The sequence below is a fragment of the Cetorhinus maximus genome, chromosome 5 (assembly GCF_964194155.1).
Source record: "Cetorhinus maximus chromosome 5, sCetMax3.hap1.1, whole genome shotgun sequence".
Lineage (NCBI taxonomy): Eukaryota > Metazoa > Chordata > Chondrichthyes > Lamniformes > Cetorhinidae > Cetorhinus > Cetorhinus maximus.
The window spans coordinates 89,166,866-89,194,278 of NC_135883.1; the positions used below are offsets into that span (position 1 = coordinate 89,166,866).

A 27,413-nucleotide genomic window follows, 5' to 3' on the forward strand; every position below is an offset into this window, starting at 1 on the left:
GGCTCCCTTAAAATCTGTCCAATATCTTAGTCCTTTCAAAAGCCTTTTTAAAAATCCTTTTCTTTGATTTTGCTTTTGGTCCCTCCCACCTTGAATTGTCCGTTTCTTTTTTACTTCTGTTTACTTCTGTACCTTTCTCTGTCCTATAAAGTGTTCTAGGATCTGACTTAAAAAGAACTGTTACAGAAATATTAACTGCAATACAAAGCAGTCTTCTCAAAAAGAATAAATGAAAGACATTTAAATAAAGAAATCATTTATTTATCCTCTATTCTAGTTTCCAACTTTGAAACATTAAGGTAATTGGCTTATAGTAGTTCACTTAGTAATACTAATTAACAATGAAAATATTTTCAGGTCCTTAAGTCATGGTTAAGGCTAGCAATATGGAATAGCATCTCATGACAAATTCCGTGATTTTATAATCTACCATACCTATAACTAGAATGCTTCGTCTACATTTCAAGATCCAGCATAACTTCACTACAAGCATTGTTTCTGATATATTCATATACACGATCTAAAATACAGCTCTGTGATCCATATAAGTTGTCATCGTCATTTGTCTATGTGATTGATACAATGCACTGTCACCTGTCAATTGGCAAACAGTGAGGCAGTTTTAAAAATGCTGTTGCATCGAGCTACATCCATGCACAGGTGTGCTGAATGACTTTTGGCAAAACTTCCAATGACAAATAACTGCTATTGCTGGGAGATCTTCAGGGATGTCAGGAAAAAAAGTGGCCTAGTTGTCAACGTTGTATATTTTGGTTCAGTTGCCCTGTAGTCACTCATATATATACTATTGCCCTCTTGTACTGCCAGCAGAAATTGCTTTTCTATAATTAACTGCAAATTACTTTATCATGTTGATGTATGTAATACAATAATGCAATAATTGTTACCTTTGTCTACTTTTGTTCCTGTCTTGCATTCTTGGCATTCTTTAAGCTACCTAGTCTCAGAAATATCATGCTCTTATTCTTCCTTAGAAGTTTTTTCTAGATCGTCCTTCAGTTTCTCTACAGACTTTTCAACACTATAGTTAAACTTATTCTGAGAATTGGGGTCTGGGCTACTGCATTGTTTCTCTCCTTTCGAAAAGTTAGAACCTGATGGAGATACTTCTTCAGACAGAACTGATTTATCAGTAGGGTCTAAGACAAAACCGGAATGATTTTGATAATGATACTTCTTACGTGTGGAAACAGCTGTTTTTCTGAAAATTAGGTAAATTATTTCAGTTACATTTAGAACAAGTGACAGACAACTCACAGCCAGCATGAAAATAATGAAAATAGTCTTTTCTGTTGGGCGTGAAATAAAACAGTCTACGTTATGTGGACAGGGAGCTCTGTCACATACATAAATGGGACCCAAATAGAATCCAAATAGATACCATTGACCCATAATGAAACCAACTTCAAATATAATTTTAAACAAAACTTGTAGTAAGTAGGAGAATAATAGGATTCCTCGTATTTTTACTTTCCCACGGGTTATAATGTACTTTGTCTTCTTGATCTTTCTGAATGTGGTTTTAGTTTCATTGTTTGTTCTTTTGTTTTCCATGTGGATTGCATGTAAAGCATGTCCAAGATATATCAAGGTAGGGCTTGAGACAAAAATGATCTGAAGAACCCAAAAGCGAATGTGAGAGATGGGAAAAGCTTTATCATAACAGACATTTTCACAGCCAGGTTGGGCTGTGTTGCAAACAAAGTCAGACTGTTCATCACCCCAAACCTTCTCTGCACCAGACCCAAGCAGCAAGATCCTGAACACAAACAATATAGTGAGCCAGATTTTCCCAATAGCTGTAGAGTGTGATTGAACTTTATCCAGGAGTCTTCCAAGAAATGTCCAGTCTGCCATTCTTCAAAAGTGATATCTGCCAAATTAAACATATGCTGAATTATAAATTTGAAATAAATCACTTAAGTTATGACTGAAATGATAATGTACTGATCCTTTGAGTCCATGGGTGGATTTCTGTAAGAGTTCTCCCACTCATTTGCTGTAACTTCAGCAGAGGAGTTATGGGAACTCTGGAAAAATGGTATAAACAGAGAACCGGAATAGCCTCTGTGGAAATTCACCCCCACCAAAGTATATTTCCATATAAATGTAAACATGTCCTTGAAATATTAAAACCATTACAATTTATAAGTAGTCTTTAATGTCATGTCAAAAGCAATTTATAGAGATAAGATGGTGAAAAGGTTTGATCTAGGAGAAAATAAGTACCAAAACAATCTAAAGTTATATTTAAGTAGTTGTCAAAATGAAACTCCTGATGGTTCTCTGGGTTGGGGGGAGGGGAACGGGTGGTGGTGGGGCGGCAGGGGCGATGGTGGTGGTTCAACTGCTGGCCGTCTGTTTCTCATCTGTAAAACAGTGAACAGTGGGAGATCAGGAGAGTTCCCACAAAAATTCGACTCCAGCATTGTTTTTGACTGAAAATTGTATTCATATCATGATTTATCTCACATCTCTTAAACTCTGTGCAATTAAAATTGATGCAAAGGAAGAAGAATGGAAGAAGCATTTATTAATAGCATGTAAGGTAATTTCCCTTCAGTATCTCAGAGCTAATCCCTACTGGTCGTAAATGCAGTTTTGCCTGGTTTTAAAACTGCCACTAATTTAAAAAGCAGGAGTGAAAATGTATTCCTGAGCAATAGGCAGTGAACAAAGAGTAAATATAATCCAGGGCAAAAGCCAGAAAGACATTTTGCAAATTAATATTAATATATGTTCTTTAAGCAGTAGTTCAGATGCCATTTTAATTACTGGGTGACACAGCTACTTAGACCTGGAGTTTCTGCAATGCAGTCAATACTGTGGTCTCAGCTTGGCATGCATGTAGTGAGGTGTTGTGCCCAGCCTTTAATCATGAATGTCCTTATATGGAATGTGTACATGAGCCTGGCTTGAATTTTACTGTTTAATAGGATGTTTTAATAAAATCAAAGATGTGGGCCTCTCAATGTTCAGAAAGAGTCCAACATAAAGTAACATTTCCACTGTTAGAGGTTCAATGAGGTACACTACATATATATGGTTGGATAAATCAATCATTGGTGTAAGGATCTATGTGTAGTTCTTTGAGATCTATTATTCACCAATGAATCACAAACATTTAACGAATATCCAGAATAGAAGATATAACAGGGAATGTTAGTATAGTGGTAATGTTACTTCAGTAATAATCTAGAGACCGGGACTACTGCTCTGGAGACATGGAGCAGAATTTAGCCCTTGTCGGGCGGGCAGGCTGCGGAGGCAGGCTGCGGCAATTGGAAAGTCAACCGTCGCCCACAATCAGGGCTGGATTGCAATTTCACGCTGGTGGTCCAATTAAGGCCCGCACGATGTGAAACATGAGTGGCAGCGCTCAGCCTGTGTGGGTGGGGGGAGGAGGGCGAGCGGGGCGAGTGCCGAACGTCGCACATGCGTGTAAGTGCATGCTTGAGAATCTCCCTAAGGCACAGAGCTGCCTCAGGGAGATGAAGAATTTTCAACAAAAAATAAATAAAGACATGAAAAATGTAATAAAACATGTCCCCTCATGGCTCTGTCACATGAGCAGGGTCATGTCATTAATTACATTTAAAATTTTTTATTTCATTTTTATTTGCTACAGGAAACCTCATCCCGCCTGTGGATGAGGTTTCCTAAATAGTGCAAAGGCCCCTTGGCCTTTTTGCTTGCCTGACAACTGTAAGGTTGGACAGGCAGTGAAAAATGTCAGTCAATTGAGACTTTAATGGCCTTAACAGGTCTTTTAATTGTTGGTGGGTGCGCTGCTGATTCCCGCGCACCCGCTGGCCGAAATATCACGTGACTGCATGTTGACGTTGGGACACTCGCCTGACGTCAACAAGCGTCATTTTATGCTTGGGCGAGTTGGGCGTGCGCCCACCCGCCGAGGTAAAAATTTTGCCCATGGGGTAGAATCTTGTGTTAAGGTGGAAAGGGCATGTACTTAGGTGGGATGGTGGCATACCAGAACTCTGCCGTCTCCCTGTCTCCGCCCGAATTATGTTTTGGATTGGAAGGTCCATGGTCGACCTTCCTGCCCTGCTGCCAATTGAGGTTCTCTAATTGGCCCCGCCATTAATGACCACTTAAGGGCCTCATCCCGCTGCCACTGGTATTAACCCTGTGGTGTACAGGCATGCACAACAGGTAAAAATGTATGGGCTGCTTGTCACATCCAGGGGATGGTGGCAGGGAGTCTCAAATAAAGGCACTCAGTGCCTGATCAAGGGACTGGACATCAGGTAGTGGGGGCTTGCTGAGAGTCACCCCCCCTGCCTTTACTGTCAACCCCCCTAACCCCTCACCCTGTGACCTACCATACCCCCTTCATCCCCCACCACCACATTGCTTACATAAAGCCTGGGTTGCTCTTTGATCCTGGGACTCCAGTAGGTGTTTTTAGTGCAGCAGCCACCGTTTTCCCTATGACGCTGCTGAGCACAAGAGCTGCCAGCCTCTAATTGGCTGGGAGCTCTTGGCAGATGAGATTTCCGCCCCCCCAGGGTTTTGATTCCAGGGAAGGCTCGAACCTGACCTCACCACTGACTGGTTGGCTTGTGGTTCAGCAAGCCTTCCAGTAAAGAGGCAGCGCAGGTCTCTCACCAGCTCTCCAGCTGGCAGGTGAGACCCCCCAACATCTCAACAAGATTCCATCCATGAGTTTAAATCTACTGGTGCAATTTAAATTCAATTAATTAACTAATCTTTTTATTCCAGATTTATGAAAATACTAGATTGTCATAAAAACTCATGTGATTCAGTGATGTCCTTAAGGGATGGAAATCTGCCATCCTTACCCGGTCTGGCCTACATGTGACTCCAGACTGACAGCAACATGTTGACTCTTAATCACCCTTTAGAATTATTAAGCAAGTCACTCAGCTGTGATGCTGAAAGTGACTCCAGCGCTGAATTTCTACACATAAAATCCATCTGGACAATATCCATTGCTTTCCCTTCATCAACATTTGCTGTTACTTCATCAAAAATATCAATTAGATTCGTTAAGCATTAGACTTTTACAAATCCGTACTGGCTGACCTTAATTAACTCCAACCGCTCCAAGTGCCTGTTTTCATGGTTCAGGCTAGAATACTGAATGAGTACTTTATGTCGATATTTACCAAGTAAAAGGATGTTGACAAAATGTCAATAGAAACAGATATGGTAGATGTTTCATCTTGAGTTTGTGGCCTCGATGGGGTTTCTTTAGAGTTTGCCTGTTACCCTAAGATTGCTACCATAGACTGTTATTCATAAAAAACATTCTTGTTTATTTACAGATCTATGTATATCTACACAAGGTTGTACTTTTGCTTCCCACCAGATCGCAGTTACTTAATCATGTGACATTGCTTCATAGTTACATCAGTAGTTACATCGGTATCAGGTGCTTCTGATGTTAACACTTTGCTCTCCAGTGGAGGTAATGGATGGAGTGAAAATTGCTAGAAAAGACGTAGTGGAAAGGCTGGCTATGCTTAGAGCCAATAAGTTGCCTCGTCTGGATGGGTTGTATCCCAGGTTGTTAAAGAAAGTGGAGACAATGGAAGGACTTGCTATGATCTCCAATCTTCCCTCGATAAAGGAGGGCACTAGAGGATTGAAGAGTGACTAGTGTGACACCCTTGTTCAAGAAAGAGTGTAAGGACTAGAAACTACAGGCTGCTCTAAAGTGCTTCTGAGTGCTCTGATGAGATACAGCCCCAGGATCTGCAGCTGAAGGGAGGCAGGCTGCTGATTGTGATATCCCATGGCCTGAGATGCGCTTGACAGCTGTTCACTGGGTGTCCGAGGCCTGGAGGACCGCAGCGTGCCTCCTCTTTCACACTGCCGGAGTGGTTGGGTCACTGGCAGAGGGGCTGAGGATCGCCTGTCTACCCTCGGAGCGCTTTGAGAGTAGCCCCCAGATGTGGCAGGTTTTAGCACCCCTCCCTTTACAGTGCACAATGGCATCTCCCTGTCTATCAAAAATGAAGGAGCACCTGGAGGCAAGTCTAGGCATCTCTTCCGCCTCTGCAGTGGCCACTACTTCTGTAGAGTTCATGGCCAAATCAATCGTATGAAGGTCTCACACATATATTCGGCAGCCACTGGAAGGTCTGCTGGATCTGGCTCTCCATGGGTGTTGCCAACCTCTCTGTGGAGGAAGTCATGAGCTCGCACATCTCAGATATGGCATCATCTGTGAATAGCTGTGCATAGCTTCTGGCAGCTCCGCCAGACGGTTCCCCGTTCTACGTTGCAACTCCAACAGGTTCCTGGTGGTCAATACCAAAGGCTCATTACGAGCCTGGGGCTCAACATAGGCCTGGCCTCCAACAGTCCTCTCTAATTATCAGGACCCTTAGCGGTCACAGCCTCCGTTAGCTACTCCTGCACATCTGTGAGGTGCTCACCAGCTTGTGACCACTAATAGAGTCCCAATCTCATACCCACCAAGGTAAACGAATCTATACTGGTGGAGGGTGCCAGGGAATGATGTGATACTGCATCCTCTGAGGATTCAATGCCCTCCTCCTCAGAGGTGGACAGCAGTGTCCCTGTCAAAGGAGCAGCCCGTTCTTCTGGAGTGGAGAAACTGCATGGAGAACACAAACAATCGGGGCAAAGGCCTTCTCGTTCCCACCTCCCGTCCATACCTGAGGCGTGCTTCCTTTCTGTCCAGTGATGGACACCAAGCTCGAGGCCTCCGCACATCACTTGATCTCTCCATCAGCAATGGCCCAGCCTGCCTGCTCTCCGGACAGGTCAAGAGTCTCCTCTTCAGCAGGTGTCAGGGACCAGATGCCCAGCACACCATCACCTGTCTTCACTCTTCTCCTGGTGTTGTGGACCCATTTCTCCTGCGGGTAGATGGGGAAAATGAGCCTCCACACAATGATTAACTGACCGCCTACTCAGCTGGCACCCCTCTGACACGCAATGGGTCCTCCCGGATGTCTTGTATACATGTCCATTCTCATGGGACTTGGAAGGCCCTGGTACCAAGAGGCAGATTCCTGTCACTCAAGTGCTGCCAATACTCAGGAGGCTGCTACTGGGGCATACAAATCTTTCACCTGCCTGGCTGATCCCTCCCCATGTTGAATCCCATCACCTGTTGCCCACAGGACAGCCATTCATCCAGGCTCACCCTTGAGATGCAGAGGAGGTTATTGCCTGCTTTTGACACTGGATCCAGGTTCACTGCCAAACCCCTCATGTGTTAACCTCTGCTGCTATCTCAATACAGGCTTCCTTGGTCAGGTGGGGGATTTTTTCTAGCCATCCGTAGAGAATAGCACTTCCCATTTTCCTGTAGGCCTGGAGGAGAATCTATAGGATGGCATCATTGAAACATTGGGTCACTTTATCTGCCTGGCAGCATTCTCCTGTAATGCTCCATCGACTGAGATGAAGACTGTTGATCTGAGAGATGAAGGTTATTGGTCTGAAAGATGATGCTGTTGGTCTTGGAGTGGAGGTTGTTGTTCTGGGAGATGAAGGTTGTTGGTTTGGGAGATGAAGGTTGTTGGTCTGTGAGTTGTAAATTGTTAGTCTGGGAGAGGAAGATTGATGGTCTAGAAGATGAAGGTTGTTGGTCTGAGGGATGAAGGTAGGCCTGGGAGATGAAGATTGTTGTTTTGGGAGTTGAAGGTTGTTGGTCGGGGAGTTCAACTTCCTGGAACTGCCTCGTTAACGGTTTACCTGTTTACTATGCTAAGAAAAATGTTGAACCTTCTTGATTTATAAAGTGCTGCAGAGTAATGGAGACAAAAGATTTTTTTCAATAAAATGGAAGAAGCTTCTTCCTGTTACACTCTATGTTAATCCTGGCAGTGCTGCTAAGGGTACATTGCCCTTCAATTTAGGGACTGCCAGTTCAAAATTGATCTATTATCTTGCAACACTCTGCTACATTGCAAACATTGGTGTCAGACTTGGCTCAGCATTTCTATGAAGGACGTAAAATATATCCTTGCCCCTCAGATTACCACCCAGTGATGAAGCTGAAAATCTATCCCCTCATCAAACTGCGGATTGTATCTACTCAGAATCAAAATGACGCTTCTAATTTAAACATGGATTTGTTCTCAATAAACAAGAGGAAAGGAGTCAGTGTGAGCATGAAGCAAGGAAGTCAAAGATGATTTAGATGCCAGTGAAATACTGTCAAAACACTTTAAAATGTTTGTTAAATGTCTAAAACTAAATATGACAGAGGGTGATATCCCTGTCGCTCCTCTGCTGAAATTGAATTTTTCAAGCTTGAGGAATGGCCAAACTGAGAAAAGCATTGGAAATGTGTCAAGTGTAGCAGATAGAGTGAAACATTAGGCAAGGAAACACAATGATTTACAGCACAGATCGTAAAGCAGACAATATTCTCATAGGATTCAACCAGACAGACGGTGACAGTGAAAGCCATGACACGATGATGGGAAAGTTTAATGGACATTTTATCATCAACAAAAATATGGCTTATGCAAGGGCTAGCTTAAAGTAGCAAATGTCCTTGATTCACCATGAGCAACACAAACTGCAGAATCATCTGTAAACACTCATAGAGGACAATTTTCAGCTAGCTGATGACCATTTCTTGCCTGGAAAACAAAAGCCCAGAAGTTGAAAAAATACAACAACTCATCGATCACTTGCCCTCCCACACCCAGCAAGCAGCAGCGTACTCCTTTGACATCTATGACTACATTTAAATAAACCCCAAGCCCAAATATAGTTTGGGCCTCCTGAGACCGGTTTTGGTGGGCAATACAACCACACCGCTGAATTTGGACCCATAGAAGTGCATGGAAGTTGAAGACCGCTTATACAATTCAAGCACAAGGAGAATTGCAATGTATCTCGCAAGTATAATAAATAAAGGCGAGTGTCCAGCTATACACTCTGGTACCTGTATTACAAAAAGTATATATGTCACTGGAGAAGGAACAAAAAAGATTAACAACGATGGTATCAGAACTCAGAGGTTACAACTAACGGAAAAGACTGAACAGGCTGAGGCCATGTTCCCTGGAAAAGAGGAGCTGGGAAGTGAGAGAATAGAGGTTTTTTAAAATAATGAAGGGTTTGGATAGGGTAAATGTAGAGAACAACAACATCAATTTGCATTTAGCATAGTAAGATGTCCCAAGGTGCTTCACATTATCAAACAAAATTTGACACCAAGCCACAAAAGGAGGTTATAGGATAGATGACCAAAAATCAGTTAAAGAGAGAAGTTTTAAGGAATGTCACAACGGAGGAGAGAGAGGTGGAGAGGCTTTGGGAGGGAATTCCACAGCATGGGGCCAAGGCAGTTGAAGGCACAGCTGCCAATGGTGGAGTGATTAAAATTGGAAATGCGCAAGAGGCCTGGAGATACTCAGATATCTTAACGGGTTGTAAAGCTGAAGAAGATTACAGAGAAAGGTAAGGGGCAAGGCATGAAGGGATTTGAAAGCAAGAATGAGAACTTTAAAATTGAGGTGTTGTGCACTGGAAACCAATGTAAGTCAACAAGGAGAAGTGTGAGCGGAACATGGAGCAAATTAGGAGATGGGCAACAGAGATTTGGATGAGTTCAAGTGATGTGGGGTAAAAGATGGGAGGACAGCCAGGAACATGTTGAAATAGTAAATTCTAGCGATAACAAAGGCATGGTTGGAAGTTTCAGCAGTAGCTCAGCTAAGGCAGGAGTGGAGTGGAGTTATGGAGGTGGAAGTAGACAGTTTTGGTTATGGAGTGGATATGAGGTCAGAAACTCAACTTATGTACAGACAAAGCCCCAAGGTTGCAAATGGTCTGGTTCAGCCTCAGATAGTTGCCATGAGAAAGGATGGAGTCAGTGGTTAAGGTACACAGTTTGTGGAGGGAACTGAGGGCAATGGCTTTGGTGTTCCTAATATTTAATTTGAGGAAATTTCTGCTCACCTCATACTGAATGTCAGGCAAGCAGTGGGACAAATCAGAGAAAGTGGAGGAGTCAGCAGAGGTGGTGTGAGGTAGAGCTGGATGTCATTGAAGTACATGTGGTACCTGACATTTCATTTTCAAATGACAAAATATTTCCACTTGTGGAGGAGTTCAAAACTAGGGGTCATTATTATTAGAAAGTCATGATTCAATTCCAGAAGGAATTCTTTTATTCAGAATAATATGGGAATATACAATTTGCTACCACATGTAATAATTGAGTAAACACAAAGGAAAAAGGAATAGAATGATGTGTTGATAGGGCTAAGTGAAGTAAGGAGGGTGGGCTTGTTTCCGTGCTGCAAATACAATGTAATGCTGTGTAATAAGTATGGAAAAGCTGGCTATTATTCAAGCAAAGAAATAAATCAAAATTGCAATGGATTACAATGCCAGTTTTAAGATTTAGCACTAATAGGGCAGTCAGCAGGCAAAAGGAGACAAACCATCAGGGTTCAGGGGGTGGGGCTACAAGAAAGATGTGTGGGCTGATAGTGGGCCCCAACATTTATGTGAGGCCAGGGGGAGAATTCCTGCTACTCACAGTATCATAAATAAAATATGAAAATAGTTTTGGGCCATTCTTGAGTAGCCATCTGTGGCCCCTTTAAAGACTGCTGGCTAGGTCATCCAATGCCTAGTACAAGTGAACAGATGCACATGGTCATTTACAATCTGGATCCTTTGCATGCATGATTTGCACATCAATAGTAGCCTCCATCCTGAGACATCCGAAGGCCCCTACCAAAATGGCAGCAGTCATTATCATTGGGTGGAAATGATCTGATCACATTTTCATGCCACTGCCAATCTGTACTATAAATTGTTTGAAATTTGGCATTCTTGCATTTGTCCTGATGAGCAAAAGATGAAAAGCTTCAGCAGCATGTCTCTCTTTTCAGCCATATTCAAGTTCTGTACTACCAAGTGACTGTTTTTATATATAAATATATATTTTATACATATATGTGTGTATATATAATATATATTAACTCCATTTTTCTTTAGGTGTCCACTTCCACCATTTATTGGCTTGGAACACCTGGTCACAGGAAGCAGCATTAACAGCCCAGAGATACCACCACCACATCACTCCCTCCCCCCAGCTCCCTGCATAGTGGGAATGGACATAGCTGCTTCCTTTCTCTGTCAGTCCAACAAAGACATAGTGAAGGCCTTAGCTTCAGCCTTCAATAGGATTGCAGGCACAATCTTCAGGACACTTTTGCTCCTTCCAGATCACTTGTTAGTTCTTCTGCTACTGTATTTGCATCCTCACTGCAGCAACATGGAGATTGTTCCCTTGGGCTCCATGTTAGAAGCCTGTCATGGATCTCTGAACTCCCAACCTGAGAAATAGGTTAGGGTCAAGGTGCTCAAGACTTATTATATCATGCTTTCAACAATTATTTCTTGCTTCATTAAAGAGCACTTGAATCCCGACCCCCTGGATAATATTTTCTAAGTGATATCATGGTTGCTTTAAATAGTATTTTCAAAGTGTGTTGTAATGGGCTCATTTGCTGCTAAATGATGTTTGTCCAGTGCTTCTTGCAATTAGCAGTGAAAGCTGGTACTGTGCTTTCATGGTATATTTTATGCGCTATTTATTCTAGATCATTCATAGACAATATGGAACAGGGGGGCCAAATTTGACCTAGCAGACATGATGTACCAATCTGCTAAACAATTCAATCATTCCTAAAATCTCAGGCTGATGTACATATGGTGATTCTGGACATAAGAGTCTGAATCATGCTACAACCTGTGACACAGAGGGAGGTTGCTCCATTAATATTATACTTGGAATGACCTCTATGTCTTCTCAACAGGGTGTAGCCCTTGAACTCAAATGTTTTAAACCTGCCACAGATAATTGGACAACAGGCAAGGTAGAATTTTAAAGAAAAACTACTGAGTTGAATACAGTAGAGTTGTGATAAAAGCAAAAAAACTGCAGATGCTGGAAATCCAAAACAAAAATAAAAATACCTGGAAAAACTCAGCAGGTCTGACAGCATCTGCGGAGAGGAACACAGTTAACGTTTCGAGTAGAGTTGTGCTTCCATCTGTGCAGTTAGAATTGTAGGCTGAGGGTTTAAATCCACAACCACTATTGAGCAAATTTCCAATATTGATCAGAATATCAAGGGGTTGTAAAATTCACAAGCAATGTGCTTTGCTACACATTTGCTACTGCAGGGAACTGAGTTCAGGGAATTAAGCTGTGCCGTGTAATTTGAGATTAGAAGAGTAGTTACACAAAATTAGTAACGGGAGGAACTTAAAGTTCAAGAAGATCTGTTACTGTCTGGGTCTCATGCTTGAGATTAGAGGAAAGTGTTTCCAGTTTTGACTATTGAGAGGTGTTTCATTTTTCACACGTTAAAAGCAGTTTACGTTTCTATGAGTTACTTAGATGTTAATTTGTACGGGGGCACAATTTTATTTTTTTTAAAATTGAACATTAAATAATGCACGATTAAATAAGTAATTACCTTAATATTCTGATAGTCATCACAATCATTTAGCCACCAATGTCAAGCTGTAGATGTCTGGAGATTTCTACTGAACGCCTATTCAGATACAAAATGGTGGTTTGGAAGTAGAATTTTAGTATTAGCAATTCCAGCACAAGCAATATTAAATTAAGGTTGACCTACCTCAGAGAGTCAAACTACATGGTTCATACTAAATTTATTATTCACTCTGAGTTACATCTCATGGAAATTTTCTTCAATGTTAGCCTTTAAACCCATTAAACTCTGAAAATGTATTGTTATCTTAGTTGCTCGTAAGTTCCGAAGATAAGTCATATTGGACTCAAAATATTAACTTTGTTTCCCTCCCCACAGATGCTGCCAGACCTGCTGAGTTTTCCCAGCACTTTCTGTTTTTATTTCAGTTGCTCATAAGTTCTGATTGTCAAAAAAAAACTTCCCAGGTAACATTTTATTTTATATAACTATTTTCCTGCTATAAATTTGTTGCAGGATGTTTACATCCCTCCTATATGAATTCTGCTTCTCATTTGCACATATGCCAGACAGTACATTGTTGTGCATTTGAAAGATGGTAATAAAGAAACAATTAGATTTGTCATTTGCTTATTCATAGCATCACAGTTCAAGTTCAAGGTAGCAGTTTTGCAACTGAGTCATGACTTGGATTAGAAGAAACTTACTGGCTTACATGCTTTTCAAAACATTGTCTCCTAGAGTGGACATTGTTGAAGATGAACAACATTTAACAGTAACTAAGATTCTGTAGTATAAGGGTATCTGGCATAGCAAAGGTTAATGTGGGAATGGGAAACAGTACAACCCACCGTGTGATATAAAGAGACACACGACCTGAGACTAAAGTCAGTTGCAGACTGAAATAAAAGCAAAATACTGCAGATGCTGAAGATCTGAAATAAAAACAGGAAGTGCTGGAATACTTTCCACAGATGCTGCAAGTCCTGCTGACTTTTCCAGCACTTTCTGCTTTTATTTCAGGGCGGAATTGTCCCAGATTTGCACAAAGTGCAGTAGCGGGTGGGAAAAAGGGCATTTCACTCGCTGGCTGCAATGAAGGTTTTTTGCATCGTATCAGCCCAGTCCCAGCACATCATTAATAGTGCATTCATGGGAAACACACCAGATCACTGGCAAGCGGGCTCAGATTTGCCCGCTACGCCGTGGCGTCAGCGCTTCCTCACTCCAGGCACCATGTTTAAAGCCTACTTCATGTCTTCAGCCTAGGGCTGCTCCTGGCGACAGATGGCCTTGAAAGCAAAGAAGATGGCAGCCCCCAAATTTAGTGATGCTTCTCTGGGGCGCCTGCTGGACACAGTGGAAGACCACCGCGATGTCCTCTACCCCGGCTCTGGCCTCAGGAGGTCCACCAGAATCATCAATCCGGCCTGGGAGGCAGTGGCAGCGGTGGTCAGCGCCATCGGAACACAGAGGTCAGCCATCATCAGAAAGAGGATGAATGCTCTCATCCATTCTGCCAGGGCAAGTCTCATCACTCTCAACTCACACATTCACAAACCCATCACATATCCACAGGGATCTCGCACCTCAAGGGACAACAACACTAACTCTCACACACACCCTCACATCTACGTCAGCCTCATATCCTCTGGAGCTCACATCCTCATCCTGTCCATGTCTCCGCTCGCCACACAAACATTCCACGCAGTGCCATGCATCCTGCTCACACTCTCTCCATCTGTTTTCATGCAGGAGAAGCTGGCTCACAACAGGAGGGAGAGGTCCCAGACCGGGGCTGGAGTAACCCACATTAGGCCCCTCATCCACTATGAGAGGAGTATGCCATCACGCTGACTGGTGAGGATGTGGACCTTGCCTGCAGCGATGGTGAGGTCAGCAGCAAACACCCATATGAGGATCCTGCACCACATCATCCCTTTCTCAACGCAACTGTGAGTGCTCTCTCTCCTGCTTCTCACTCTGCTGCCTTGCACTAATTATCTCAACTTTGGTTCACAGGGAGCTCTGCCAAGCAACCGGTACCCTCAACCAGTCAGCCCCTCAGCTCCATCCAGGTCCTCACCCCCAGCCAAGAGGACACCTCCTACATTGAAGAGCTGGAAATAAACAGCCTTTAAGACCCATCACTGCACTTACCCACACCCTCCACCAGTGTAGAGACACACACCTCGGTGGCACCTAGATCTAGAGCAAGCTCAGGTTCACAATCTGGTGGTCAGCACAGGGACAGGTGTCCGCAGCAGGAAGAGGCAGGTTCAGCCAAGCTCCCTGGCCCTCGGCGGACTGCTGGGGAAGAGGCATCTGTGAGTTCTGAGTCAGATGACGAACTGCTGGATTCAGCTTTCCAACTCATCGTGGAGATTCAGCAGAAGGCAGGGGATGCAGAGCTGCTGGAAGCCCTCGACAGAATGGCACGTGAGTTGGAGGAGTGTGTCCACCTGCTGTCTGATGAAATAGACCCCACATGTGCACGTCTCCATGGGAAGGATGACAGATGTCAGAGAGACCCTGGTACAGCGGAACGCGGAGACGCGCGCAGACCTACACTCCATCACGGTAGTCATGAGTGAGTTCCTGCACCGGCAACATGAGATGGAAACGGGGCACCTTGAAATCCCTCCAGGTGCTCCTTCCCCTCAAGGAGTCAGGATAAGGCCCTCGGACACCCGAAGGGAGGAGAAGTGACAGCTGGACATCCCTGGGTCATCTGCTCAGGAATATCAGAGGCTGCTCTCTCTGCCTCCGAATCCCCCTTTGTCTGTGACCCCCTCAACCTCATCCTCTGTCACTGCAGAGGGAGCAGCTGGCCCACAGGAGGTCAGCCAAAGCAAGCCGGGCCATCAAGGCCTCGGCTCTCCAGAGGTCACACGCCGAAGTCATTAGAGGCTATAGAGCCAGCCACTGCACAGGCTTTCTCCACCCATGCTGCGGATGTCACTTAGGAAGAGTGGTAGGCCTAGAAAAGTTAAGAATTTCTGATCACAAGTGGTTGCATAGGTGAAGACATTTTGTCACCTCATAATCTGAAGATATATTCGCTTTCACCGAATAATGTGTAATGGTGTCTTTCAGCTTCATTTACAGGCTTCGCAAGTGTTCCCACTGCATTCCCTCCCATTCGCAGGCAGCCAGACCACAAGTGATTCTGGAGGGAGAAGTGTGTGCGCCAGGCCATTCAGAGCATCGTGTAAGCACCCTCCTGAGCACTCGGAGCCTTCACCTATCACACTCATCTTAATGTCCCGAGCATTTGAAATCCTGTTTGCTGGGCTTCTCTTTCAGTTGTCCACCTGCGCTGAGCTGCATCTCCGTCCACCCACTGATCACACTCCCATGCAGCACCTGTGCCCGTCCAACATGAAGCTTCACTCGATTTCAACAGCAATGGTCATTGTTAAGCTTCTTATCAGTTCCCCCATCCTTTCCCATCCCCCAGTCAGTCTTGTCCTTTCCCCCATCACTGTTGACACCCCACCCGGCATCACCTTCCACCTCCCCGCCATCGCCTACCAATCCGAACCCTTTTCTTTCCAGGATGTCCAGGTGAACGTGCACGTTCCCCATCTTGCTGAGAATCCCACCCCCGTCGACATTGACCACTCCGACCTCCTCCTTCCCACCCCCAGGGTCCGTGTCTGCCTCTGAGTTCCCACCAGCTATCCTCGCTATCCATTCTGCTACTACTGACGCACCCTCACCCTCCCACCCTTCTGGGTCACTCTTCCCCCTCTCACTCTCACTATTCCCTCCTACCATGCCCACACTCAGTTCGTTCCCCAGGAGGCAGTCATTGGGCAGAATTGGGCTGGCATCGGGCGTCATGGCGGGTGTGAGCAGACAATATAGCGGGAAGGCCAAAAATCAGTTTCATGACATCACGAAACCAGTTTGCAATCGTCCACTTCACCCGTCAATGGCGGGACGCGTTTCTGCCGCCACACCTCGGGAACACCATTGTTATACATCTGCATATCATTGTAAACCCAGCTCACCAGAATCATCCCCCCGCCTTGGATCATCCGAGTAATCACGCCAATGTGTTTCACAACAGCATTTATGAAACGTGGACCTGGTGAGCTGCACTTCGTGTGGAACCTGGAGGTGAGTGCACAGCAACATTGCGCAGCACTCGCAAGGGTCGCCTGTTGGTCTCAAATGTGAGGCGCCACGTATTTGGGTGAGGACACAGGCAAGTCACATTTTCCCAGCTGGCTGACAGTGCGGTGTTGGGGCAAGGGCCGCATTGCAGTTGGGCAAGTTGCTGGGGGGCAAGGGATGCAGGGGAGCAAGGAAGGCACTGCGGCTGAGGCGAGTTGAGGGGACAAGAGCTGCACAGCGGTTAATGGTAGTGCAGAAGCACATGTGGAGGTTGCGGAGAGGGAAGCAGTCATGCATGAGGGAAACCTTGCATAAAATGACCATTCCTCCGCAGCTGAGACAGCTCAGGTGCAGCCACATTGATGTGCTTGGAGTCGGGCCTCTAGCTTATCTGCCACTCAAGCAATGCAGAGACCTGAAAGTGCCACCAAATGCTCAAGAGCTTTTCACCTCTTGGACACAGACTGCAAACTAATGAGAGTTTTAGTAGATTGCAGAACAGTTGGACAACTGGGCACGTTGTACAATCTCCTTGCTAAAGCTGGCCATGGAGCAGTCACTGGTGGAGGCGCTCACAGCCCCTTGCAATGTCATCATTCAGGTTCGGAGCAGTCTCTCCAATGGTTCAAGCTAACAGTGCAGCCTTGCCGTGTGGGTTAGGAGAAAGCTGCAGCCAATCGGTCAGGTGAGGGACAGAGGAAGGTGGGGTTTTGGGCAGCCATGCAGCGCACTAAACTCTGGCCATCCAGTTGGTGGCCAGCACTATCTGGGATGTGTTAAGAGACTTTCAGACCAAGCGAAGTTCTTAGTACACCCATGCTAACCCAAGGGTCTTTCTCTTTCATCCTGCAGGAGGAGGATATCAGGAGCAAGGAGCCTGGTGAACTAGCTATATGCCACATGGCTTTCAGGGAGTGGAGACAAAGGAGAAGAGTGCGACGGAGGCGCCTAGCTGGGCAGAGGGAGGAGCAGCACCTTCAGGAAGGAGAGCAGCTGGGGTGCCCGTGCATGCCGCTGAAGAGTCACAGCGAGCCGTCGCTGCTCGGCGCCTAGCTAGACCCAGGGTCTATAGATGGCACTTGTCATTCCTGCAGATGACTGAGAACCATTGTCACTGAAGATTGCGCATGTCTAGGGAACTGGTCTGCCACACCTGCCACAGGATTTGGCACCACGGGGACAAGGAGGGCATCCACTGGCAGTGGCCATGAAAGTGATCACAGTGCTCAATTTTTACACCAGTGGCTCCTTTCATGGCTTCACAGGTGACCTCTGTGGGATATCACAGGCCTCCACACAAATGCATCCATGAGGTCATGGACGCTATCTTTGTGAAGGCCCACAACTTTGTGCATTTCGCCCAGGATCAGGCAAGCCAGGAAGCAAGAGCGATTGGATTTGCCCAGATCTCAGGTTTTCCACATGTGCAGGGTGCCATCAACTGCACTTATGTGGTGTTCAGGTCTCCATGGCATCAAGCGGTCAACTATGTCAACCATAAGGGCTTCCACCCACTGAATGTTCAGCTGGTGTGAAACCACCATAAATGCATCCTGCAGGTCTGTTCACAGTTCCCAGGAAGTGTCCATGACTCCCACATTCTCAGTAGGTCTCAGATCCCTGACATCTTCCAGGGTCCACAGAGGCTGCAGGGTTGGCTCCTCAGGGACAAGGGCTACCCACAGAGGGCATGGCTGATGACACCCATGTGGCAACCTCAGATTGCAACAGAGAGATGGTATGACGAGGCTCATGCTGCAACCCGCATCTTGGCAGAGGGCCCCTGGCCGTCTCCTTGAGGAGAAGGGAAAGGTGGAGCGAGATCGAGCTGCCCTGTACCCCTCTCGCATTGACACTGTTGGAGGCCAACTATCAATGATGGAGTTCAGCCCGCGCAGCAGTGCAAGGCCGATGTCCTGGACCAAGGTCTCCATGGCGGCCTCCATTCTACCAGTGTTGACCTCTGTGTGTTGGCATGCCAGCGCAGCAACTGAGGTATGACCGAGTCCAGAAACTCATCATCTGCCTCGGACTCAGCAGACTTCTGAGCTCCAACAGTCCTCTGAGCGTCCGAAACCTGGGAAGTCTTTTTATTTTGAAAAAATACTTTATTCATAAAATATCTGGAAGGACATTACTAAACATTTCTAAATCGCCCTCACAAAAAGTGCAATCAGATTCAACTTTTACACATGGATTACGAGGTGCTTCAGTACAATCAATGAATATTACAATCATTTCAATATGGTCATTAGACAGTCAGACAGTGCAATGATATTGGAGTTATCAACATGCATCATGTTGCACTCTGAGGTGCTTCAATACAATTATAATACAATTAATATTCAATGCATACATTCATTGTGAGCCGTACAGCCCGAGGGGTCTATACAATTCCCAACCCCTCGGTGCACTATGGCAGTCCTTGTTCTGCCAGCTATGGATCAGACACTGCAATATGCTCACCGGATTGTAACCCCGAGGCTACTCTAAAACTAGGTCCCACCAAGGTGTGTATCTCTGTGGTGGTGGAGGGTATGGGTCAGCACTGTGATGGGTCTTCAATCAGGGTTTCGGCAGATTCATCTTCAGAGGTGCCTTTGGAGCTTGAGTTGAGAACCTCAGTCATGGACCCCCCTCAGTTGTTTCCCAGATGTACCTGCGAATGCAAGGGGAGATAATTAGTGCATGGCGGTGGCCTGTGAAACAGGACATATCATTCACAGCATGATTGTCTGATGGAAATTGCACTTCTGTATCCTCACTTGGTTGAGCACTGCCGACCTCACCATCAGCACAGGAATGGTCCAAATATTTGCCGGCCAGCTGGGTGATTCTATTTTCAAAATCTGTGAGGATCTTGATTTCAGGCATTCTCCACCGGTAAGCGACCTCTCCCTTCTGTTGTGTGCCAGCTTGTCCCGCATGAATATAGATGGAGAGAAGTGTAAGCAGGAAGCCTGCCAGGCCAGATGATAAGTAGGCGTGGCATGTGTAGGTGTTGAGTGGTGCCATGGATGGGAAGAGGACAATGAAGGTGAGTGTGAGAGAGTGAATGGTGATGTGCCTTGAACTGTCAGTGAGTGAGATCCCTGTGGATGTGTGATGGGTTTGTGAGTGTGTGAGTTGAGAGTGATGAGAAGAATGACTTACGCAGGCGGAACGGAGAAGCTCATTCATTCTCTTTCGGCACTGGGTGGCTGTCCTCTTTTGCGTGGAATTGGCGCTGACCACCACTGCCACCACCTCCCAACCCAGAGTAGTGATGTTGCTGTCCCTGCTGCGGCCAGAACGGGGCTCAAGGACATCACAGCGGACCTCCATGGTGTTCAAAAGGTGTTCCAGGGATGCATCACTGAATTGAGGGCTGCAGTCTTCTTGCTTTTTGCAGCAATGTCTTCTCTGCAGCAGCCCTGGACTAGAAGGACTGAGAGGTGTGTGCGCGGCTACACTTTAAATATGGTGACTGGTGTGAGGAAGTGGCGAGGTGACAGTGTGGCGAATTGGAGGCTGCCTACCAGCGAAATGGCATGTTTCCCAGGAATGCATGTTTAGTCAGGCAAGGTTGGGGCGATATGGTGTGAAAATCCGCCATCAGGGCCAGTGGGTAAAACATTCTTTTTCTTGCCCACTACCACACTTAGTGTATATCTGGGATGATTCTGCCCATTGATTCCACAAACCCCTCCCTTGCATGTTCACCTGGACACCCCCCCCAATCCGGACTCCCTCCTCCACCCTTACTCCTTCCTCCAACCTTGTTCCTTCCTCCCTCTGGATTCTATCCCCTCTCCAAACTCCTTCACCCCTCTGAACTCCTTTACTTACACCTTCCTCCCTCCTTACACCTACATTCCCACTTGCTGCATTCACCCCCATTACACCCACCTCCCCCATATCCCCTCCTGCCCCTCTCAACCTCACCCGTCCTGACACCTTCCCCCACCCGCCCCAACCTGACCCTCCCCTGACACCTTCATTTCCCCCCACTCCCTCCCATTAGCGGGATGCAAAGCGGGTTCACACCAACCTCCAACAGGGTTGGCGTTCCACCATGGCAGACACTATCAGTTGATCCCGCTGTGCTTTCACGCCGGCATGAAACTGATTTTTGGCCTTCTCGCCATATTGTCGCCACCCCCCACCCGCCATAACGCCTGATGCCAGTGGAGCCAGAAAATTCCGGCCTCAGTTTTAGACTGGACAGAGACCTGTGTAGAAGCAAGCATGGAGTTAGCTCACAGCTTGGGCTATACCCTGTATATATGTACATACTTATGTGTTATCATAAACACTTAATGTTCAATCATACAGGACTCAGAACCTGTTCATGAGACCTACTGAACATACACCATAGTGGCAGCTAATGGAAAAACCCAGAACCTCAGAGAAGCTGGAGCAGGCATTCAAACGTTGGAAAATTAAAGGAGCAGCATTCTGACCTGATGGAGAGCACCTGAAGTGAAGACATAAAGTGAGATTTCCATTGCAGAATTGGAAGCAGAAAGGCAGAAGTGAAAAACACCACTGTGCACATGAGGACTCCACAAGATCTAGTGAGATCCATTGTGAATGCCCACAGAGTGCAGAATGAAAAGACCTAGCAGGGGTGAGCAAAAAATTCAGTTCTAAGCCAGGACTAGTTTAAAAAGCTTATGTGCTTTAAAAAAAAATAAACATTACCAGTCCAATTTGGACCAGACCAAGAGCCAGTCCGAACACAAAATTGGGGACGTTGGCAGTAAAGATTCTTAAGATATATGATAGTTTCATTATTAGTTGAAAAGATAGAAGCCCAAACAAGTGAATACCCTATTTTATTCAGTAGGTCTGATAATTGATAATATTATTACAAGGCAAGGTATAAACAAATCCTCAGATAAATTTGATCAAGTTCTAAATTAATTCAATACATATTTTAATCTAGGAAGCAACAAATTTTAGAGAGAATGAAATTCAACAAATGTGTCCAACAACTTGGAGAACTAATTGATTCTTTTATAAACGAATTATACAGATTGGCTGAAGGCTGTGACTACAGTGACCTTAAGTCAGAAGTCATAAGGGATAGAATTGTTGTCAGAGTGGCTACCGATGCCCTTTCAGACACACTACAGACCAAGGAAGACCTGGCTCTAGAAAAGGCCATCCAAATAGTCAGGCAGTCTGAAATCTGCCAACAACATTGATCCAAAAGCAAGCCATGATGCAGAACCAACTGTCCAGCTAGTAAAGCAACAAAGGGGCTGAGAGACTCCAGGCCAAGGAAGACAATACCCAAACCAACCGCAAGACGGTCGTCGACCATGTCAGTGCTGTGGAGCCAAATGACCTCACAGGCAAGAGCAACGTCCAGCAATCTCAGTGTAGCATTTCAACTGCCTGAGGTACTTTGGAAAGCTATGCAAAGCCATGACATCCAGAAGGGCCAAACGTTCCAAGACAATCCATGAGATTCAGGTACCACACCAGGAAGACACCCAATCGTGCTTCTTGGGTGGGGACAGGGATCCTGGATTTTCTTTCTGGAATGTGGACATCACAGTAAATGGTCACCTCACCAAGTTCAAATTGGTCACAGGAGCCAGTGTCACAGTCCTCTTGGATAAAGAACCAATGCTAACTGACTTCTGGTTACAAACAGCAGACACACCACTCTACAAGCCTGGAGGAATCTGACTTCCAGTCAGAGGCATGATCCTAGAAACACTAAGGTAAGGCAACAAGCAGATATTCGAAGTCATGTACATCATCCAAAACCAATCTTTTTCTCTGTTGAGCAGAGATGTCTGTGTTGCCTTTAACCTTCTCAAAACAGCAGAAGATGTCAAAATGTCTGTCATCAACTACACGGAACTGAAAGTTCCCAAGAGGCCCCACCAGTAAAGAGACTCTCAACTGGAACTTGAGCTCTGAATTGCCTTCACTCTTCGCAGTGCCGTTTGTCCAATTTCTTTGCAAGCGGCAAAACCTCCACTTTGGTCAGACCAGCCAAACCTTCAGATAATTACCACTGTACCTCAAGTTGAAGACATGCAGAAAAATGACCAGTAACAGAAGAATGAGCCCCAATCCCAGGCTCCAACAATTGCTGTCACACTGCCTGTAAACACCACGGCATGGAGGCACACAGAAGAACACAGTGACACGATAAAAACCAAACTGCATGGTCAGCCCACAGATGAGAATCATCCAAATGACAGGGAGGGACACCTTCAACTCCCACAAAAGTCACGGCGGACCATACGCAAAAAGGAAAACCGTGTTTGTATCACGAATAAACGGAGTAAACACTCTCCCTGTGAAGAACAAGACAAACTGGTTGTCCCCGAGCAGAGTAGATGGGGAATTGACAAAGAGAAGTTCTACTCCAAGGAGCAGAGAAAGCATATCAGAAGAACACAACCAAGTGCCAGAAACACAGATTACAACTCAAGCTCTGAATTAACAAAGGTTGCCCAAATCAACAGAGCCTACCACTCCACTGAATGTGACCAGAATGAGATCTGGAAGAATTGTCAAGCCTCCAGACCGTCTGAATTTATATAGTCAGAGACTTGAAGGGTGTGAGGATGGGAGAAGGGTTAGCACAATTGTAATGTAAATATGCTGGGTAAAGATTTGGGGATGTGTAGTATAAAGGTATCTGTCATAGCAAGGGTTAATCTGGGACTGAGAAACAGTACCACCCACAGACTGATGTAAAGAGATGCATGACTTGAGACTAGAGTCAGTGGTGGACTGGACAGAGACCTGTGTAGAAGCAAGCATGGAGTTAACTCAAAGCTTGGGCTACATGCTGTATTTATGTACATAGTTATGCTTTATCAATAAATACTTAATGGTCAACCATACAAAATTCCGAACCTCTTCATGATACCTACTCAACATAAAACATACAACAGATTCAACAACCAATATTGCAATCTTAATCCTAGAAGGAGTACAGCATATTTTGAGCAAAGTAAAATTGCAACTTTGGTAAGCAGAGAACTTGCCACTTCTAAAGTTTATGGGAAAGCTTTTTCATTTTGTTTAAAACATACAACGTAATGATTACATTCATGTTTAAAAAAACCAAATCATCATTAAAACAATCTAGATGATGTTTCTGTGACATTTTCCCCTATTCTTCTCATTCTTTACTGAAGGTGCAACTTTTTGCAGTTTCATAGATGATTTTAGCCCCCCAGTATTTCCCCAAGGCCAGGATATTAAGGTCAGCGAGCGGGGGGGTGGGGCCCGCTCACCGATGTCTAAACATTGGGTGGAACTCCCGTCATCACCCCGCATCATTTCAATTTTCAGGTCAGCAGGGGCGCAGCTGAATCAGCTGTGCGCCCACCAGCCTGTCAACGGCCTATCGAGGCCATTTAAAAACTAATTCAAGTAATTAATGGACCTGCCCGTCCGACCTTAAGGTTGGCGGGCAGGCCGGCAGCCTTGGCGGGCTTCAGAAAAAGCATGAAACCTCATCCACGGGTGGGATGAGGGTTTTAAAAAATGTAATAAAGATTTGATTAAAAGTGATGGGCATGTCCCAACTCATGTGACAGTGTCACATGAGGGGACATGTCAGGGAAATTTTATTTTTGTACATTGACCATTTTTAAATTTGGCGCCAATCTCCCTGAGGCAGCACTTAGCCTTAATGAGATGAGTGCGCTCTTTCACGTGCATGCGCAAAAGAGCGCACTCTCAGCTGAGGGAATCCCCCCACGCCCACACAGGGGGCACACAGCACTTCCTGACGGATGTCGCATTGGCCCTTAATTGGCCCGCCCACATCGGGGGCACCAATCGGAGGCACGCCTGCACGCGCCCACTCCTGCACTTCCCCACTTCGATGGGGGGAAAATTCTTCCCCAAGTGTTCATAAGTGAGTCTTGATGGCACTGAATTGTGAAAAAAAAATCACAAACAAACACAATCTGGTTCTTACCCATTATTCATACATGCACATTATCCAGTATAGGTCACTTAACATCAAACAAGAGTGGAAATCCTGGCCGATTTTGCTTCACCCTAAACCAAACAATTAACTTTTTCCCACAGGTTTATTCCCTCCTCAAAACAATTCCACCCTTCAATCTCCTCTTTGCAAATGTTTCCTAAAATACACCCACTTCTGTTCCATCTTCATCCTTATTGTGCTACTAAATGAAAAGGATCCAGCCTCTGAATAACACTGTAAGATCGCCTCATTATTATTCACTGGTTGACCTATCTGTTTTACCCTCTCCCAGACACTTGGCAAATTCATCCCTTTAGGAAGCTTGAATGGAAATGAAAACACTATAATTTTAATCCAGGTCACTTAGCTGGATGTTGGCATTAAAATACTTGGCAAGCCCTGTTCACTATAATTGATGACAAAATAATGTTTTGTTCCACAGAGTTTATTATTTCACTACACAACAAAAGATTTTGTTTCCAACTGATATTGTATGACATGCAGAAAACAATGTTATGTTGTGAAGTAAACTCAATATATCATTGCTAAAATGATTGTTCTGAATAAAAACAAAAGTCAGGCTCATGGCTTTGTGTCAGCAATGAAACACTGCATTATGAAAAATTACCATGCAATTGAAATGAATCACAATTGATTCTAACAGCTATTGACTGCTTTCACTCAAGAGCGTAAGTTTAATATTTGATTATTGCATTTTGTATTAATAAGAAATCTTGAGTTGAAGGGGAGAAAAAGCAATACATTTCAAGGTTAAAGATGCAGGAAATGACGTGTTATTCTGGTGGAGATGGTCTCAATTTGAAGAAGGACCTGGATCTGCCAGGGTTCCACTGCTTGTAATTTCCCAAACAACAAGTATTCAGGGAGGTTGGGTGCTTCTGCGCACCCTTATTATTTTTAAAACCAACTCTGGAGTCATGCCTGGTGGCTTTCCTGGGAATTTTGCCCAATTTTCCTCTGAAAGGCGCAGCAAAATAGTTCTGTTCTGGGCCTTACTTAAGTCTATGAATGCAGAAGACAAAGATATTCCAACGCTCAGATCAACCAACCGTAATTCCCCCCCTTCAGTGCAGCAAAATTGCAGCATTGCCTCTTTTAGATCCAGGTACCAGCACTCCAATGCTACAATTCTGCAATACTCAGAAGTCAATGAAAATAAAAAATTGGAGAGATGTATAACAGACGATTGAATCAATATTGTTCATTTTATAATACCAAAGTCAAAATTACCTCCATTAAATCATCCCAAAGTGTTCACGATATTGCTAACACATAACAAAGGGAGGAACTCCTTCCATTTATACTTCACCTGTAACCTTTTTGAAAAGTTGTATTTTAAGAGATGGCAAGAAGCTTTGGTGCTTCAAAGTATGTAGCAACTCTCAGTCAAACTTGTGCACTGTGTAACCACCGGAGCAACAGTGGCAGGGCTCTACGAGCAGATTGTCTGCTATACTTTTAGGTTGGGGCTAGTTCATGAAGGGGCAAAGATGTAAGAGCATAGGTCAGGCTGCAGGTGTGTGCTGCCATTCTGTTACATCATAGCTGATTTGTATCTCAACTCTGTTTACCTGCCTTTGTTCCATATCCTTTAATCCCCTTACCTAACAAAAATCTATCAATCTCAGTTCTGCAATTTTCAATTAGCCTATAATCAACAGCTTTTTGAAGAAGCAGGACATTGAAGAAGCAGGACATATAAATAAGCAATGGATTTAGAAAGGTGTATAATGCAGTGTTAGCTTTTTCTTTCCTGCAGCTATAGGGTTGTTGTACTAAGGTACACAGTCTGCACTAAACCAGGTCAGTATAACGTTGATTTACCAAAAAGCGCAGTGTAATTTGCCAGTAAGTTTACATCATTTTGACTGCAGTCATGCTGTAATATAACTGCAGTTGGAGCAAAGCTTAAATGCTACCACCTGAGAACCTTTTAAAGCTGTTTTGATTTTTCAAATGCTAGCACAGAGTGACTTTTCTGACAACCTTCTAATAATAAATCCACTATCCTGTCAGCCATTTGATAACAGGCACTGTTCTGCAGACTCAGCCAACATTAAAATTCAACTGGCATTTGGGTTCTAGTAAGCAGAGTATGCAAGCATGAATGCATAGCATTCCTCTTTCAGATCAGAGAATGTTACTGACCTAATCTGTATAACTCAGTGCTGATGGACTCAGTAAGCACTAGTCCCAAACTGGGGCCTAAAGTATAATGGTATATATGGTACAATTTATGTTAGGTTAATTTAAAAGTGATTATATACACCTGCTTTGATCTCCAGTCTCTGCTAAGTTACGTGATCTCCTTTAGCTCAGTGATAGGAGCACTACTAGATGCTTGTCAACCAGAGTTAGGGGAGCAGAAAACAACTAAGATCAATTCAGTATCTAATGACCTTCACTAAAAGGACGTACAACATTAGGGTTAGTTCCCCACCAATCATGGCTCATACATGCCCCAATAAGAAATAAACATCTTCCGAAGTCGGAAGAAAGTCAGCAAGAGAAAAAAGAAAATGACTGGATTATGAATTTAGAAACACAATTAGTGCTCACAGTATTATTAATGATGCATAAATTGCCTTTATGTAAATTTTTCCTAAGGTAGGATGTGGAAATTCAAAGTAAGCAAAATTAGTTTTGCACAAACCAAATAAGAATCATGTCTTTGAAAGAACTTGCCTATTTAAATAACATCGAATGAAAACAGAATCGCTTACCTGCTTTAAATAACTCAGAGGAAACGAAAGACAATCAGCCTCGAACAGCATAGAACAATTTCTAAAACATGCAGCTGCTTATATATAATGCTAGCAAACTGGATATTGCATAAG

General features: G+C 44.6%; 1 protein-coding gene across 1 annotated transcript; it reads right to left on the reverse strand.

The window, feature by feature from the left end:
- Window positions 1–239: 239 nt before the first annotated feature.
- Window positions 240–27,413, reverse strand: LOC144680784 (gap junction Cx32.2 protein-like). Its single transcript, XM_078542166.1, has 2 exons — window positions 27,300–27,413; window positions 240–1,894 (listed from the first exon to the last, which is right to left on the reverse strand). The coding sequence occupies exon 2, from the start codon at window positions 1,876–1,878 to the stop codon at window positions 982–984; it is 897 nt and encodes a 298-aa protein (XP_078398292.1). The 5' UTR covers window positions 1,879–1,894; window positions 27,300–27,413; the 3' UTR covers window positions 240–981.

Excerpts from the sequence above, each read along its gene's own strand:
- LOC144680784 (XM_078542166.1), bottom strand. The coding sequence starts at position 1,878 with ATGGCAGACTGGACATTTCTTGGAAGACTCCTGGATAAAGTTCAATCA.